The sequence below is a fragment of the Schistocerca nitens genome, chromosome 1, assembly GCF_023898315.1.
Source record: "Schistocerca nitens isolate TAMUIC-IGC-003100 chromosome 1, iqSchNite1.1, whole genome shotgun sequence".
Taxonomy (NCBI): Eukaryota; Metazoa; Arthropoda; class Insecta; order Orthoptera; family Acrididae; genus Schistocerca; species Schistocerca nitens.
The window spans coordinates 686,008,413-686,027,477 of record NC_064614.1 but is presented as its reverse complement, the minus strand read 5'-3'; the positions used below and the strand labels follow the sequence as shown (position 1 = coordinate 686,027,477).

General features: G+C 42.2%; 1 protein-coding gene across 2 annotated transcripts in view; it reads left to right on the top strand.

Moving 5' to 3' along the window:
* Positions 1–19,065, top strand: part of LOC126259328 (uncharacterized) — a 415,173-nt gene that overhangs the window by 368,698 nt on the left and 27,410 nt on the right. For both annotated transcript variants that reach the window (XM_049956025.1, XM_049956034.1), the window contains 3 exons: positions 5,493–5,625; positions 10,932–11,062; positions 14,225–14,334. In XM_049956025.1, the coding sequence (XP_049811982.1) occupies positions 5,493–5,625; positions 10,932–11,062; positions 14,225–14,334 (374 nt within the window). The remainder of the gene's footprint in view (positions 1–5,492; positions 5,626–10,931; positions 11,063–14,224; positions 14,335–19,065) is intronic.

Genomic DNA, 19,065 nt, shown 5'->3' with positions numbered 1-19,065 from the left:
GAAGACGTGATGAGCCGTATTCGTTTGGACTGACTCCAGCTACACGTTGCAAAAATGAAATTCCACATATCTGCCAAAACATCAGAGAAAGCGCATTACTACACTTAGGAGAGACACCGTGTATATCTACAGTTATAACCTTGTTTGGTTCTATCGTGCTCGGGAGGACGACGGTTCAATCCAGTCTCCAGCCATCCTGATTTAGGTTTTCCGTGATTTCCCTAAATCGTTTCAGGCAAATGCCGGGATGGTTCCTTTGAAAGGGCACGGCCGATTTCCTTCCCCATCCTTCCCTAACCCGAGCTTGCGCTCCGTCTCTAATGACCTCGTTGTCGACGGGACGTTACAAAACACTAACCTAACCTAACCTTCTATCGTGCAGTACCATCTTTATATTTCATTTTTTGTGCTCTTCAGCTCTTATAAACTTATATAACACTTATATAACACTTACAAAACACTATTAGCTGCTGTTTAAATTATTCTTTGAAGTGCCACGGTTTCGATCAAAGACAATTATCGGGTGTTAGCAGCAGCTTACGGGGTCGTATAATGTCATTTGTAAAATGCGAAAAATATGATAATTATCCGTCGCATAATCTAAGACATACAACGCCGGCAGAAGACCGTACGTCAATTTCTGTACAGTAAGGTTTCTGCATGGAAACTCGTGAGACTTTAAATGCTGTATAGAACGGGCCTGTGCTGTTTGAGTCTGAAGTGCAGTATTCTCTGTCCGGCATCACTTTATACCAGCTATCAGTACTCGACGTAACATTTTTGAGCACTTGATATGACAATGTCAGCAACATACGAACTATACCTGAACTTTGTGTTTCCTTTCATTTCGGTAGGGCAGACGTCTGTGGCATGTCTCATCCTTTCGGATGGATAAGGGTTTTCGGCGTTGTTATCTTGTTAGTAAATGACCAAGTTCCACACATGGTATGTCACTGAAGCCCTCTTGGATGTTTTTTTTCCAATTTTTTTTCCATTATTGAGTTTCGATTCCCCCTGAAGGGGGCGGGCTGGAAGCAGCTTAGTACGCCGCTCTTCAGCCTACAGAATTTTTGAAACACAAGAAGAAGATAATAAACAATAAAAGCAGGTGATAAAAACGGTGACTTAAATTGTAAAATGGCGGAAAATTGTGGGAGTTAAAACACAAAACAAAGGGTTGGCGATGCTAATAAAATACACAGGAAGTAGACAGGTAAAATAGTAGACAGACAATTATAAAAAACACAGCGACAGTCTGGTTTCTGTTCGCAAGTGATATAAAAAATCACACCCAGCGATAATATGATATTTGCTTGCAACACTTCGGAAAAGACGTGCAACACTTAACACTCACTTAAAACACTGCACTAAAAAGTTGGCATGAAGATGACGCACCACAGCCAAGGTCAGAAGCGTGGGACCTGGACAGATGAGGGGAAAAAAAGGGGAGAGGAGAGGAGAAACGAAGTGGGGAGGGGGAGGACCCGACGGAGGGAGAGGAGTCATAAGGGGGGGGAGGAGCAGGGCAGACATGAGAGGTAGTGGAGAAAGGCAGAGGAGGGGAATGCAAAAGGACTCTGGGGAGAGAAGGGAGTCAAAGAGAATGTACGTGGGAAGAGGGAAAAAAAAAACAGAATGGGAGGTGGGGGGGGGGGGAAGAGGGAGACCAGGAAAAGGACAAACGTAGGCAGAGGGAGGTGAGGATAAGAGTTGATAGGAGGGATAACTGGAGGGAGAGAGGGCATCATCCAGGAGGAGGAGTCGATGGAAACCACCTTGGGAAAGGAGATGAAGGGTGTAGAGGTGGAGGGTAGGGGGGACACAACGGTAAAGGCTCGGCAGAGGGTGGGGGTTGGACAAGAGAGTAGCAAACAGGTGATGAGGGGGATCAAGTCAGCGGGAGGTGTAGAGGACGCAGATACGTTCGAGGAAAAGGAGCAGATGGTGGAAAGTAATAAGGTCGTACATGATCCATATGTGGGATGGGAGGTGTATACTGAAGGTGAGGCAGAGGGCATGGCGCTCGAGGATCTGGAGGGACTTATAGAATTTGAAGGGGGTGGATTATCCAGGCAGGACTGGCATAACAGAGGATGGGGTGGATTAAGGATTTGTAGGTGTGGAGGATGTTTTTCCAATAGCACTGGAATTAATATATAATGCCATCAAAAATAAAGTCGGTTTCACAAGTTGTCAGCTGTAAATGTTGATAATCATTTCCGAAAATCTCGTACTTCACCATATTATCTGCTATAATGGACCAAAAACTACACTTCGATATACGGAATATTTATAAATTGGTTATACAAAAGTTATCTTTCATTTTGAGAAGGGTAAATACTTTACAGAAATGTTTGATACTGTATTGAATGCCAGTTTTATTTCCACCTAACACTGTTATTTCCCGACGTTCCCGCTAGATGGCTTGTGCGAGTGAGTTATTACAAATGTCATCATGGAGTCGTATAACGCTGCAGAGTGTGCGCAGTGTTGTTTATGGTTTCATGAATCCAAATCCGCTTCTACAGTTCAGAGACAATTCAGGGCTAAATATCGCAAGCCACGACCTCAAACAAAAACTGCTATCATTTGCTACTATCGTTCCACCGAAACTGGCTGTATATCACAGGTATCTTATCTTTCTCGCCGAGTCATCTATAAATGGCATATCGTACTTGGACATGCTTGAACATTATTTAATGCCGCGGTTACAACAGGACTTGGGCATATAATTAATTTTCCAACATCGTGTGACACGAGATCATGGTGAAGTTATCGAGTATCTCGGTAATAATGAGCCGACTTGGACTGGACGTGTTGGAATAATGACCTAGCCACCACGATGACCTAACTGAACCTCAATAGACTTCTGTTTATGGGGTTACACATTAAAGAAAGAGTGTTCGTTCCTCCGCTTCTGGAAAACGTCGAAGAGCTGCGACAACGGATAACACAAGCAGCTCCCACCATACAGCAAGTCTTGCGTATAGGATATGGCAGCAAACCGATTACAGGTGGAACATTTGTCGTGTTACAAAACATTGAACATTTGTAAATAAAACTTGAAGCTACACTCAGGCAGTGTTATACCAAACATTTCTGTAAGTTATTTAATTATTCAAAATTAAAAGTTACTTTCGTATAAATAATTTATAAATACGCCTACTTATTCATAATTGGTATATTTGGGGTGGCGCATCTTACCTTCCTCCTCCTGTATAGCGTAGTACAGCGTGGTTATAATTAAACTTTCTCTATTTAACACGTGCCAACACGGAAAATATTTGCCGTCCGAGACCCAAACATGGTAGCGTTAATGTCAAGGACATGAGAAAGAGAAACAGTGTAGAATCAATTCAATTGAAACACTTTTAATGTGCTGCTACAGTACATCATACTATTACATGCCGGTATCATTACTGCTACAAAAGGAACTCAATATGACTCCGCCGGCCGCTGGAACCGCGCTGCTGCTACAGTCACGGGTTCGGATCCTGCCTCGGGCATGGATGTATGTGATGTCCTTAGGTTAGTTAGGTTTACGTAGTTCTAAGTCTAGGGGACTGATGACCTCGGATGTTAAGTCCCATAGTGCTTAGAGAGCCATTCGGTATGGCTCCCTTCGGTGTCCAGAAGAATTTGAAAATGCAGCATTGCATTCAGTACAGCAGACCAAAGCATATTCCCAGATATTCTGGCTACCTCTGTTGATATGCTACGCTTCAGATCAGAACATGTGTGAATGTTCCGCTGTTAAACCCTGCCCTTCACGTAGCTCCACGACCGGAAATCACAGGAAGTGAGATCAGGTGATCGTACCGGTCAAACATTTGGAAACGATCGGCTGATAATTCGATCGTTCCCAAATATGTTTGGGAGAAACAGGTGAACTTCACGAGCGATGTGCCGTGGGGCCCCATCTTGCATGAGAACTGTTGAGTTCAATGCGTCTCTATATTGTAGGGCGGATGTGACATGCTGGCGAAGCATATCACAGTAACGTTGGCCAGTCACACTGCACGTCTTTGGTCCTTGAGCGGCAATCCGCTAAAAAAAGAATTGGCCAATGATGAACGTAGCCGTGAATCCACACCATACGGTGACACGTTCACCATACAGAGGAACCTCATGCACAGTGACTGGAAGTGAAGATCCCCATACTCGGCAATTTTGTGTGATCACCTCACCCATCAGAGGAAAATGAGCTTCGTCTGTCAAAGGACTGTCCGGGGCTAGCCCTCGTCAGCTTCAGTCGTTGCGAGAAAGTGGAGAGCGAAGCTAACACGTCGTTGTGCGTCCTGTGGTGCAAGCTCCTGTACAATATGTATCTTGTACGGATACCATTTGAGAATGGTTCGAAGCACCTTCCTTACAGTATACCACGGGATGTTCAACTGCCGTGACATAGCACGCTCGCTGCCTGACGATCGGGAATTGCGCCCAGCGTTGTCTGCCATAGCAACAGCGATTTCATCAGCCACCTGTGGTGCAACCGGTAGTCGGCCTCTTCCTGGAGCGACGCCCGATTCTCCAGTTGATTCGACCTTCTTCATCGTGCTCCGCACAGCAGGTGGAGAAAGAGGACCCTTCCGTAATCCTTTCAGCCGGCGATATTCTCAAATGCAGCTGCAGCATTGCCGCTGTTTTGATAACAGAGCTTCACCACAATGCCCCTTTCCTTTTGTCCAAGCTCATGTTGACACGCCAACAAGTGCACTGCGACTGGTCAGGTGTGTGAGACTATGAATCACGATGACTGATCACGGCACCTGGCTGGCAGAGCTGGAACTGAACGGTGTCAACATGACGCACGGAAATCATGGACCCCATACTCTAGGCATGAATTCTAACAAGTCTGGTACTCGTACTGTAATTAGTTTCCTTGCTATAACGTATTAAATAGGGGATGTTTCAAATCAAATGGTTCAAATGGCTCTGAGCACTATGGGACTTAACATCTTAGGTCATCAGTCCCCTAGAACTTAGAACTACTTAAACCTAACTAACCTAACGACATCACACACATCCATGCCCGAGGCAGGATTCGAACCTGCGACCGTAGCAGTCCCGCGGCTCCGGACTGAAGCGCCTAGAACCGCATGACCACCGCGGCCGGCTAGGGGATGTTTCATTTTAACCACCCGATGTATGCTTATTACTGAAGATCCATGTGCCGTCTAAGTGTTAACGTAGTATACAAGCAAGGAAGAATATTGGTAAATGAAGAGCCCGATCGCAAATGAATTACTGGCCTTTCTTGGTAAGTACAAGGAAATTGTGATTGACGTCGTACGTCGTAAATTTGTCACTTATGGTAAGATGTAATGATGATTAGAATGTTGCAAAAATGATAACTGTTGGTGTGCTGTAGAGAAGCGACGTTAGAGGCCTTATCACTCGGCAGCTGTCCGGAGTGACGCTCGCGCTGAACTTTGCACGACCTGTCCCAGCGGGTCTATTGCTTACGGAGGGTGGATGTCTCTCTCCCGCAGGTGGCTCTGCAGCCTGGAGTGGAGGCGCACGCCCGTCTCATGGACCCGCCTGCCCGGAATTCCATGTGGAGGTTCGGCTACCTGACACCCGTCAACTACAACGACAACGAGCTCTACTGCGGCGGCTTCACCGGTGAGTTCTCTCATGGTGCTGATCACTTGACAATGGCATAAAAGGTACAAACCTAGGTGGTAATTAAATAAACAACAACACAGATCATAGCGGTGTGATCATTTAAAAACTTGGAACGGTATCGTCGACGAAGAATATCGTTTACCGTCGCGTACTGTCGCGAGAGATGAATCATGGTGTCTTCATTTTGAGGCGGAAGGCGAGTCAGAGCCTACAATGGGGGTATATGGACTCAACCCCTTTGAAAACAACCAAATCCGTGCACGCCAGCTCCGAAAAAGTCATGATGACCGTTTTCTTTGACTGCAAGGGTCCGTTGCTCATTGAGTTCTGGAACACGGCGCCATTATCAATGCACAGCGGCAAATGGACGCAATGCAAAAATTGTAGCGCGCCATCAAGTCTGAATTCCCAGAAACGCAGACGGATGGTATCATCCTGTTGCACGATAATGCCCGCCTACATGTTGACGAAGTTGTTACGACTACGCTGCACACGTTTCGCTGGCAAACCCTTACACATTATGCATACAGTTCCGATCTCTCCCCACGCGATTTCCACATTTTTGGGGCCAAGAAGAAAGACATATATGACCGTCGGTTTGCTTCGGATGATGAGGTGCACGCCTGGGTACAATCATGATCCCATAGGCAAGCGCAAAGATTTTTCCATGAAGGCACTGACCATCTTGTCTCACAGTGGCATAAATGCATCAAAAATTATGGCGATTACTTTTGAAATAATAAACATTTCCCTTACCTTTCTTAACCTGTCTCATTTTCATTTGACTGTCTCTTAGAGCATCTAAAATATCATCGACTCAGTAACAGAATGTAGACTTGTAATCAGAAAGCATAATAATCGTCGACTTGAGTAAAGCAACGTCAGTAGCGGGACATCAGTCAGCTGTGGCAACAGGTCATCGGTATAAAGTCCCGCTACTTGCTGTACAAAAATGGCTTTGGTTTGCATAAATTCAAAGGGTGTTCTGTATAACGACATTCATCTGAACGCGAACAGTTTTTCCAGTTAGCAATGAAGCGCAGTTATGAGGTTAAAATCTCTCTAAGATCCTACAGATTTAGTTTTTTCGTACCACCGTTAAATAAATTGAATTTCGAGGGGCCTCTATCGAGGAACCCATGAGTGATTTACTCTCCGACCCTAGCCTAATCTGAGCCTGATAACTAACCGACGTACATATAAAGCTAAAGAAATACTTAAAGCACTGCACAGTTTTTCAGGCAAATCAATATTTGCCGATTGACCGCTACCTTACTGTTGTCAGAACAGCATAAGACTAGATAATCTACGTGTAAAATTGTCACATTATAATTGCATGGAGCTCTTTCGTTGAAACAAAGCATGTTACTCACAAATGCAGGAATGTTTTCAGCAGTGAACGAGCCAACGGCGGGTCGTTTCTTTGGAAATACACTACTCCTCTGAGAGTGTCCTCGCGAGTGTCGTCGAACGAATGTGGCATACTTTTCGTTGTATACATATGCTGTGTATTGTCAATATTAACCACAAAGCCTCGCAGTGACACTTTGTTTGACACTTTGATCTGATATTCGTGTCTAGTTGCCTCTTGATGTGTAGGCGGTGTCCGAAGAATCTTCGTGTGAACAAAAACCATAACTAGGCTGATCGATAAACACGAATCTGTCGCATTTGGACCTCAACCCGAAGCCTCTTGGAGCATTAATATGAAAATCGTAACAAGTGTGTTCAATAGCAAAGAATTTCGGAAGCAGGAGTCCCCGTCACACATATTTCACTATCTTTGTCAAAAAAAAAAAAACAAATACACTACTGGCCATTAAAATTGCTACACAAGAAGAAATGCAGATGATAAACGGGTTTCATTGGACAAATATATTATATTAGAACTGACATTTGATTTCATTTTCACGCAATTTGGGTGCATAGATCCTGAGAAATAAGTATCCAGAACAACCACTTCTGGCCGTAATATCGGCCTTGGACTGGCGTATTGTGACGAGCCAGTTGCTCAGCCACCATTGACCAGATGTTTTCAATTGGTGAGAGATCTGGAGAATGTGCTGGCCAGGGCAGCAGTCGAACGTTTTCTGTGCCCAGAAATGCCAGTACAAGACCTGCAACATGCGGTCGTGCATTATCCTGCTGAAATGTAGGGTTTCGCAGGGATCGAATGAAGGTGGAGCCACGGGTCGTAACACATCTGAAAAGTAACGTCCACTGTTCAAAGTGCCGTCAATTCGAACAAGAGGTGACCGAGGCGTGTAACCAATGGCACCCCATACCATCACGCCGGGTGATACGCCAGTATGGCGATGACGAATACACGCTTCCTGTGGTGTCACTGCCAGACACCACACTTGCTAGGTAGTAGCTTAAATCGGCCGCGGTCCGTTAGTACATGTCGGACCCGCGTGTCGCCGCTGTGTGATCGCAGACCGAGCGCCACCACACGGCAGGTCTCGAGAGACGTACGAGAACTCGCCCCAGTTGCACGACGACGTTGCTAGCGACTATACGGACGAAGCCATTTATCTCATTTGCCGAGAGACAGTTAGAATAGCCTTCAGCTAAGTTAATGGCTACGACTTAGCAAGGCGCCATTAGCCTTAAATAGCTTGTATATAAAGAGTCACTTGTATCGCCACAATCTCCAGATGTCTCATCAAGAACGATGTATACAAGGATGTATTAAAAGTTAAGTATATTCAAAAGATACGTATTTTCTTTATCACATTCATTAAGTCTCCTGTTTCAGACCTCACTCCATCCTTCGTGAGTTAGCGCGTGCATCTTGGCCGCCTCTTTCAATTAGTGTGCGTAGTGTTGGCAAGTCTGCCGACACTACACTTCCAATGTGCGTTCACCGCGATGTCGCCAAACACAGATGCGACCATCATGATACTGTAAACAGAACCTGGATTCATCCGAAAAAATGACGCATTCGTGCACCCAGGTTCGTCGTTGAGTACACCATCGCAGGCGCTCCTGTCTGTGATGCAGTGTCAAGGGTAACCGCAGCCATGGTCTCCGAGCTGATAGTCCATGCTGCTGCAAACGTCGTCGAACTGTTCGTGCAGATGGTTGTTGTCTTGCAAACGTCGCCATCTGTTGACTCAGGGATCGAGACGTGGCTGCACGATCCGTTACAGCCATGAGGATGAGAAGCCTGTCATCTCGAGTGCTAGTGATACGAGGCCGTTGGGATCCAGCACTGGGTTCCATATTACCCTCCTGAACCCACCGGTTCCATATTCTGCTAACAGTCATTGAATCTCGAGAAACGCGAACAGCAATGTCGCGATACGATAAACCACAACCGCGATAGGCTAGAATCCGACCTTTATCAAAGTCGGAAACGTCATGGTACGCATTTCTTCTTCTTACACGGGGCATCACAACAACTTTTCACCAGGCAACGCCGGTCAACTGCTGTTTGTGTATGAGAAATCGGTTGGAAACATTCCTCATGTCAGCACGTTGTAGGTGTCACCACCGGCGCCAACCTTGTGTGAATGCTCTGAAAAGCTAATCATTTACATATCACAGCATCGTCTTCCTGTCGGTTAAATTTCGCGTCTGTAGCAAGTCATCTTCGTGGTGTAGTGATTTTAATGGCCAGTAGTGTAGCACAATATTAGGAATAGGTATGACACATAATTCCATTTCATTCGGCATTGTTGCTTTTTTTTATTGCGACACTGATGAGCCAAAACATTATGACCACCTGGTTAATAGCTTGTTTGTCCGTCTTTGGAACGAAAGAACTACATCACTGATTCTGCTTATCAGAGATCCGGCAGTTTGTTGGTAGGTTTGTGGAGGTACGTGGCTTTAGATTTCCACGCACAGATCATGTAATTTGCGTAAATAACGGGCCGCTGATTTTCCGACGCGGTGGTGGCGCTTGATAGCGACACAGATGGGTTCCACAGGATTTGCACCAGGCGAATTCCGTCATCGAAACATCAACGTCAGTTCACTGCAGTGGTCCTCGAACCACTGTAACACGATTTCGACTCCGAGACGCGGACAGTTATGCTGCTAAAGGATGACATCACCGCTGGGGAAGATATCAAGGATTAAGCGATGTAGGTGGTTGATAGCAGTCAGCGTGTCAATGTGTCTTTGATAACTATCACAGATCTCATGCAAGTGCAGGAGAAGGTCTCCTATAGCACAATACCTGCATCCTTAGCGCGTAGCACGTTTTGCTTCGCCTAGTTTCTATTGATCAACGGTCGAATGTAGATGGTCCCGTAAATGACGACGTCGTTGGGTCAACATGTGAACTGACGATATCGTTGGATCAACATGTGAACACGTAGGGGTGGTCTGCTGCGGAACTCCATGTTCAACAATGTACAGTGTGCCCCGAAACACTTGTGCGTGCACCAGCATTGTGCTCTTTCGGCAAAGATGTCACAGATCACCATCTGTCCTACTTTACAGAGAGAAAAGTCTCGGTATCCCGCGTTCTGTAAAAAGTCTTGGAATCCAACCATTTGGCGTCCAGTGGTAGTTTCATTATCCGTCTGTCTCTTTCCGTACATGCTCACGACAGTAGCACGTGGACATTCGACCAGCTTCGCCGTGTTAGAGATACTCGTTCACAGGTTCTGCGTAATAGTAATCAGTCCTTTGCCAAAGTCGCTTATCTCAATAGATTTCTCCGTTTACAGCCCATATCTTCGCTAGGGTGATCCCCCGTCCGTGTCTGCTCCGCTTACATACGTCTGCTACCACATCACGTGCCCGCAACGCCACAATGTGGCATCCAACGTCGCCGTGGGCAGTGGTCATAATGTTTTGGCTTACCAGTGTAAGTCTTCCCAGGGGTCACTGCTAGGTGCACTTGACAACCTATCGTTACGTCTAGCCTCACTGTCTCCCAGATTAAATTTCAATGACTGGTTTACGGTACAGAAAAGGGCATCAGCAGCTGCATTTGATGAAAAGTGTAACTTTATTTACTTCGAAGCAGCAGATGAACTCATCAAGAGTCTGGTCCATAAATGTGTAAGATGATAATCTTGTCTAAAGTACGCAGAGCAGCGAGTAAACACGAACCGCTTAGCTACTGTGCACGATTTCAGTAAAAGCTTTGGAAGAAGGTTAGGAAGGTTTCATTTAATTATGCAAGCTTTTTAAGACCTGTTAGAAAAAAAAGAAAACTTTCTGTGGGCCAAAGTGAAGGTGAGCGGAGGAGACATTTCTCACTTTCTGGACGACAAAATTAAGCTGGTTTTGCGATGGTGTCGTGTGTAGCTTGTTCACATGTAACACGGCGGTGTTCTGCTCAGTGCAGTGGCAGCAGTACAACGGCAGCTGCGGCCTCTGCGGCGACAGCTTCGGGGAGCCCAAGCCGCGCCCACACGAGGCTGGCGGGCTCTACGGCAAAGGCGTCATCAGCAGGAACTACGTCACCGGGCAGGTATGACACACTCACAGCAGAGAACGCTCACACAAATTCTGTCTTTGAAAATACCACACCCCGTCTGAAAACCTGCAAATGGATTAATGAGACAAGACACAAGATATCAGGAGGTACTCATTCCCCTTTCTTATTTCCATGTGTAATTTCTCTCGAAATTCAATTTTTTTCATACACAGATAATTATATAAAAAGCTCATGTATTTTTCACACCATTGTCTTATATGATTTGTTGCTGTTTGTGGTCTTCAGTCCAAGTAATGTTTTGAAGCAGCCTTTCATGCCAGTCGGTCCTTTGCAAGTCCCTTCGGCTCTTGTCTAAGTACTGCAACCTACATCCATTTGAACCTGTTTACCGAATTTCAAACCTTAGTTCCCGTATTAAATTAATAGCCCCAACACTTCCTTCCATTATCAAAGTGACAATGTCTTGACGCTTCATGCCATGTCCTGTCACCAGATATTTATTTTGGTCAAGTTGTCATAAATTTCTTTTGTCACGAATACGATTTTGTATGTCCTCATTTGTTGTTCCTTTTACCACTCTTGTCTCCAGTATCCTTCTATGGCACCACATTTTAAAATTTTCTATTCCCTTACTATCTGAAGTGCCTATCTTCCGTACAGTGCTACGCTCCAGACATATACCTTCAGAAAATACTTCCCAGTAGGTAAATTGGTATTAGACATTAAATTTCTCTTCTTCGCAAAAGCTTTTTTGTCAGTCCGCATTTCATATCCTGTCTACCTCGATTATCATCATTTTACTGACCAAATAGAAAAACTCATCTACTTTTAGATCATCATTTTCTAATCCAATTCCATCACATTAGTTTGATTTAATACAGTTACACTCCATTACCTTTGCTTTACTTTTGTTGATATTCATCTTATATTTTCAAGATACTACTCGTTCTGTTCAACTGTTCTTCGACATCCATTTATATCTGCGATTGAACTTCAGTGTCATTGGCAGACCTTAAAGTATTTATTTCTTCTCCTTAAACCTTAATTCCCTTACCAAATTTCTCCTAGGTTTCCTTTACTGTTTGCTCGACGTACAGATTGAATAACGCCGGGAATGGGATACAACCCTGTCTCACTCCCTTCTCAGCCACTGTTTCTTCAGTTGCTTTCTGATCTTTTTTCTTTTAAACTAGAATATTTAATTTTGTTCTCTGGGCTCCACAGTGCAAAATATGTCCTCTTATGGCTAGATTAATATGAATATTAGCCAGCTATACTGCTCTTTAAACGGTTTTTATTTTATAAATCACTCACGATGAGCCTTCTCACCATGTTGCCATCATCAGATGCCCTATAAATACGTAAGTGATGGTCTTAATATTATGATATGGTCAGAATAGTTATAATACATTCCTTTTGCGTTTTTATCTTACATGTAATATCGTTGCTGCACTCTTTTATTACAAAATTTCGTGTCACATTTACGACAAATTCTACATAGAACAAATCGGTAGAAACTTCACCACTAGATATAAAAAGCACGCCAGAGAAAGTGAAAACAGCCTATCCACATTTTTTCAACATCTACAAAGATAAAAACACGACCTAAAACTCTTACTCGAAGGATTAGAACTCCATGTTACGCAAAAGGGAGCAATCATAAACACTCTTGAGGAAACATAGATGCGCTGACATGCATGCAATAATCCCACATATTTATTGAATGAACAAACCGACGCCGACCGTTGTGACCGAACGGTTCTAGGCGCTTCATTCCGAAACCGCGCTACTGCTACGGTCGCAGGTTCGAATCTTGCCTCGGCATGGATGTGTGTGCTGTCCTTATGTTAGCCAGGTTTAAGTAGTTCTAAGTCTAGGGGACTGACAACCTCAGATGTTAAGTCCCATAGTCCTTAGAGCCATATGAACAAACCGACCTAAAGGGCAGAAAGTGCATACGAAACTTTATTCACATTATAAAGCAAGAAAATGGATAAAGTAATAAATCAGAGGCTGAATAATACATACCGATAGTAACAACGATAACAAAGTGTAGAATATACAACAAAGACATAATACCAAGAAAACATCACAATTCATAGACAACAAAAACTATTACGATAAAATGAAAATGTAACTCAGAATCTCAACTAAAACCAAAACAAATTCCTGCAACAACATAATTAGAAGCAAATCTATAAAAATAATAAAAAACAAACGAATTTCCACCCACCACTTACTTATAATGGTAGCTATGTAAACATCTAATATCGCTGATCTACTGTCATCCAAGCTGTCAAGAGAAAAATAGCGTACATGAAAACCGACTAAAGTCATATACACATCTCGAACGTACATCTAAGGAAAACCTAATAAAACAAAGACTTGCAGCAACGGTATTACATGTAAGGTAAAAGCACCAAACGAATGTATTATAACTTTTCTGATCATAGGTACAAACCTTATAGTAAGACCATCACTTACTTACGTATTTACAAAGAACCTGATATGGCAATATGTCGAACTGAGTTCATCGAAAATGATTTATAAAATAAAAATCATTTAAAGAACAGTGTAGCTCGCAGATATTCTTACAGAACATTTCAAAAACTTTGTTTCCTGCATAACCTACGCTGTGGTGTGAGTGATTCAGTCAGGAAACATTACTCAGCCTATGGCTAAGGTTGTTTCACCGAATTAATGTTCACTGATGCCGAAGTTTTGTTTAATTCGAACTCCAATCAAATATTATACATTTTACGGAGATAATGATGCTTAGAGTGGCTCTAACACGTAATTTTCAGAACGATTCTTCAGTGTGTTGCTGAATGCTATGGGAAATATCATGCTTTATAGAAACGGTAAATAAACTGTTTTGTGGAACGAACATAATCACTATTTTCCTCGTAACATTTAATGTAATTTTCTATGCCATATAATCTTTATATTAATAAATTTCCAGTTACTGAGTTGTAAGCAAACAAAATTATTTTGGATATATTAACAGAGACGCTGTTTAGTGGGTACATATTGCAATTGTTAGGACAAAAGTAGCAGGACAAACTTTTCTGTGGTGATATAAAATAATATAATGTCTTAGAAAGTGGAAAATTTTGTAAACTATTTTGGATTGTTTCTACTAAAACTGCTACTACATTTATGATCTATTTACAAATGTTTTTATTTCGCCTGCAGGAGATTCAAGTTGAGGTGGACCTGACGGCTAACCACTATGGCTATTTCGAGATGTTCATCTGTCCGAACAACAACCCGAAGTTTGAAGTGGATGAGGAGTGCCTCAGAAGGTTTGTTGCTCCAACATGTCATCAATTAAAATGTCGAAACATGCTTTGACAATACTCGTAATGAAGCATATACTTGATATTCAAATATTTCGTGCCCAGTTTTTTGAAAAAGGAATGTCAATAAACTCTCTGTGTTAGATTTTCACAAGAGATTTTTGTCAGTATCAAAACTAGTATTATTTATGCTATACAGCCTTGGAGGCCTTGGACAACCGTAACGTGAAAAAAAAACACAAACAAGAGTAAAGTAATGGAGGCAGATAAATCGAACAGACAAGTGAGGACAAACATTAACATATAACATAGAAACTAAGATACTGACACAAGTAAATAAATGTTGACACTTGCAGCATATAACAACATATGACAACATATGTATACTGGAAGTCAGAAGAAGAGATGTAATGAATAAACGCTTTTATAAATAGAGAGGAATTTATTAACAAATAAACACTTACATACAGAAACGAAAATTGAATTCATGAAGATTTTTTGGAGCATTTTAAGCTATAGTTTCCGAGAGAACTAAGAAAAGAAAATAATTAGGGGCAGCAGAGATCTAGATAAGGGGAAGAGCCACAAAAACGTACAGACTGAAAGAAAATTTAATGAACAAATACTAAAAGCAATTAAAGACGAAAGGGAACTGATTAATATGGTAGAGAGAAGACAAATTAACTGGATTTGTAAATCAACATAACAGCTTCATAAATATAAAACATCTTAGATGTAAAAATTCTTGGAAAAAATTAAGAGCTATGCCCAGAACAACCATATTAAAAGGTGTTATCAGTGTAACGAACTGCAGTATCTTTTAAGCTAATGGTAAAGATGGTGAGAGACCGTGAAGGATGGCTACATCAACAAGTCGTTGCCTGTACTGTCTGACGATGATGACGACATAATAGGAGAAATGTATCAAGCGTAAGTATACGCTTCTGGGCAAAAATATTGCAGCACGCTGAATGAAGTATCGGAAAATATTGAACCTGATTGATAGTAATACAGAGAAGAATTAAAGATTCAGTCCAGCACAACCAATCTGTCTCAACAAGATCGACCTTGAGCTGTTGGTTATTTGGAAGCAAAAAAACTGCAGGTTAGTGTTACAATCAAATCGTGGGCATTACAGAAGTTTCATTGGCTTAATTTGGCAAAGGTTGTGGAAGAATTCGGCTATGGCATTGTTGAAGGATTTGGCAGGGGAAGGGGGACGAGTGCTGCTTTACCCCACGGACCCCTATTATTATTAACTGCTTACCTGGTGACTGCTATACTCCATGTCTTCCATGTAAGAATATTTGCATCTGGAAATGCTTCAAGGCCACCATAATCACAATGATTGCCCCATACTACAGCAAGTGTGAGCCATGTACTACCTCCAAACACGGCTTGTACATCACATGTAAAGTTCAAACGTAGTCCACGAAATACGTTTGGACCTCCAATTAGTTGTTGTTTATTAAACTGTCCAGCAAGATCAATGTCTATCGCCTTCAAAGCACGATAAACAGGAACGCTGCGCCGCCAGCGACGACGGTAACCACGTCGCCCAGGCATTGCTGTGTGTATTAACGTGCCACAGCAATGCCTGGGCGACGTGGTTACCGTCGTCGCTGGCGGCGCAGCGTTCCTGTTTATCGTGCTTTGAAGGCGATAGACATTGATCTTGCTGGACAGTTTAATAAACAACAACTAATTGGAGGTCCAAACGTATTTCGTGGACTACGTTTGAACTTTACATGTGATGTACAAGCCGTGTTTGGAGGTAGAAAAAAAATGGTTCAAATGGCTCTGAGCACTATGGGACTCAACATCTTAGGTCATAAGTCCCCTAGAACTTAGAACTACTTAAACCTAACCAACCTAAGGACATCACACACACCCATGCCCGAGGCAGGATTCGAACCTGCGACCGTAGCAGTCCCGCGGTTCCGGACTGCAGCGCCAGAACCGCTAGACCACCGCGGCCGGCATTGGAGGTAGTACATGGCTCACACTTGCTGTAGTATGGGGCAATCATTGCGATTATGGTGGCCTTGAAGCATTTCCAGATGCAAATATTCTTACATGGAAGACATGGAGTATAGCAGAGACAACAGGACTTTTGGCTAAACAGCCATATGGTACACTTGTTCCTAGTATGCCATTTGTGTTGAGTACTAGAAGGAAGAAGAAATTGAATGCAGATGAATACCTGTTTATCTGGACTAAAGTTGGTAATGGAAATTGTAAAATAAAGATTAATGGTGACTGTATGTGGCTCTGTAACACACGAATTTAGCAAACTGTTAAACCAAGGAGATATTTTTTTGCTGTAAGTTAAAGGAGACAGCATTTTAATGTATTATTACAAGGTTCTAGATTCAGCTAACAATAATTCGCACTGACATAAAAACTGCATTTACATAGTAGAACTGTATATATGATACCACAATTTTTTAGTATGCAAATAATGCTTGGACTTCCCATTTCCTCATACATGTAAGTAATTAAGTTCATCACATTCCATTACACATGTTTGTGAAACCTGTAGTAGCGGTACGTCTCACCATTGCCCTTGATGAAAATCGAACACCTAATCCCCTACTTCATGACAGAAACGCTTCTGCTCCTCACCCTCAGCCCCTTCATCCCACATCACACACTGGACATTGGATGTTGGGATCTAACGCAAAGATGCAGTAAATGTCTATTTCAGCTCTGCAGTAGTAATAGTTATTAAGATTACATCTAGTTTATAGCTGTCACAATTATGATGACGTTTACCACTTTCCGAAAAGTATATATTTAAGAAGCAATTAAATGAATAGCAAAACCAGGATTAGATATATGTGTTTGTGATGTTGATTATTTTCTGGTAATGGAACGAAATGATGCACTAGGTTTTTGAGAAGAGTTTCTTTGATAATGACTCTGAGCACTATGCGACTTAACTTTTCAGGTCATCAGTCGCCTAGAACTTAGAACTAATTAAACCCAACTAACCTAAGGACATCACACACATCCATGCCCGAGGCAGGATTTGAACCTGCGACCGTAGCGGTCACCCGGCGCCTAGAACCGCATGGCCACTCCGGCCGGCCTTCTTTGATAATGTTTTGTGGTCTCCAGCTGATTTCGTAATTTCATTTTGGGCGTAAAATGTTGAGGAGTAATCAGGTTGTCTCCACAAGTGCTCCAAAGAATCGTCTTATGTGTTCGGTACCTGTGCTATGAAACCACTAACAATATCGTCAGTGAAACGAATTTAGAAACTACATAAGATACAAGTTTTTGTTTCTAAGGTCACAAAATTCCGCCTTACGCATCTCTTCCGGCTATTGCAAAGTGCAAGACATTTACAGGGATATGTTATTGAAGAATATCAGCGTTCTTTTCCTTAAACTTCATACAATCAAAATATAAGAGTACTAACATTTGTACAGTGGTTTTATAGAATACACATGTATGAAAACAGACTAAGAATTTTCTTGTTGGCTCAATTGTGAACACCTGGAGCTTCCGGGAGCCTGATAAGATTTTTTTTTGGCATGTAATAAATTGAACTCACAGCTACGAAATATTATATTATATCCTTCACTTGATATGATATGCGATAGTGAATACGCTGGAAGCGATCCTTACCTCAGCACGCCCCTACTCTAAACCGTACAGATGCTTCTAGGTACATCTCCGCCCCTCCCACACCATCGAATGCTCATCATCCAATGTGTTTCCTCTTCGATTTATATCTTGCATTTCTGCATGTCTTCAGCTGGGTTTTTGTCACATTTACGTTACTTTGTTACACTGTTTTAATGAATGAAATTAACAATTACTTAGGTACTTGAAGCAAAATTTGGGCCTCTAAGTTGATTTCCTCACCCATGGTACTTCGTTCCATAACTTCCTCCGACCGTTAGTTTGTTGGTTCATTATTTTTGACTGGCGCTATTTAAAATTGAGTCTCATTTGCCAACTTCTTTTCCTCCAAAATATTTCTTACTTTCAATTTACGCCGCTTTTTTTTCTCTCCTGAGACGAATGCAAAACTGTTATCTTACTGCCTCTGCTTTGGAATCTTCTAATTTTAATACTTTGCCTTTTGGAAACATTAGTTTCTGCTCTTTTTACTGTTTTAAATTGTTTATTGGAAAATCTTGTGTAACTTCTCTGATAGAGCCAGTTAAGTTTCTGATCTGGAGATACTTTTTCAGCTTTAATTTTGCGGTGTTATGATTGCCTAAAAAATTATTGGTGTCGGACTTGGCTCTAATTATTGCAAAGTTCTTCAGTATTATGCTAACGTCTTTAACTGTGATAATTATTGTCTGGCAATTTTCTTGTCGGCATATTGTCTAGGCTGCCTCCACTATGTGAGAATTTTCGATTTGTGAAGTTAATGAAAAGTTTATCACAATATTATGTAGCAAAGTGTTCGATCACTTTATGGTAGAATTGGTAACTGGATCTCAGTCATTGTTTAGAGATAAAAGTATGTCTTAGTCCCCCCCCCCCCCCGTTATATACAGCTACTGGTGGTATATGTAAAACTTCATTAGCAATTTTTTTATAATTTTCGTATGTAATGCACTTATCCTTCACATAAAGCTGACAGTCGTGATCGGAATTTCAGTATGAAAGGTACGTGCAATCTGTTGATATTATGCATTAAGATACTAACATACACTTAGAGATAAGTAATTCAGAATAAACTTTCTTCTCAAGTGACTCACGAAATGATATCAC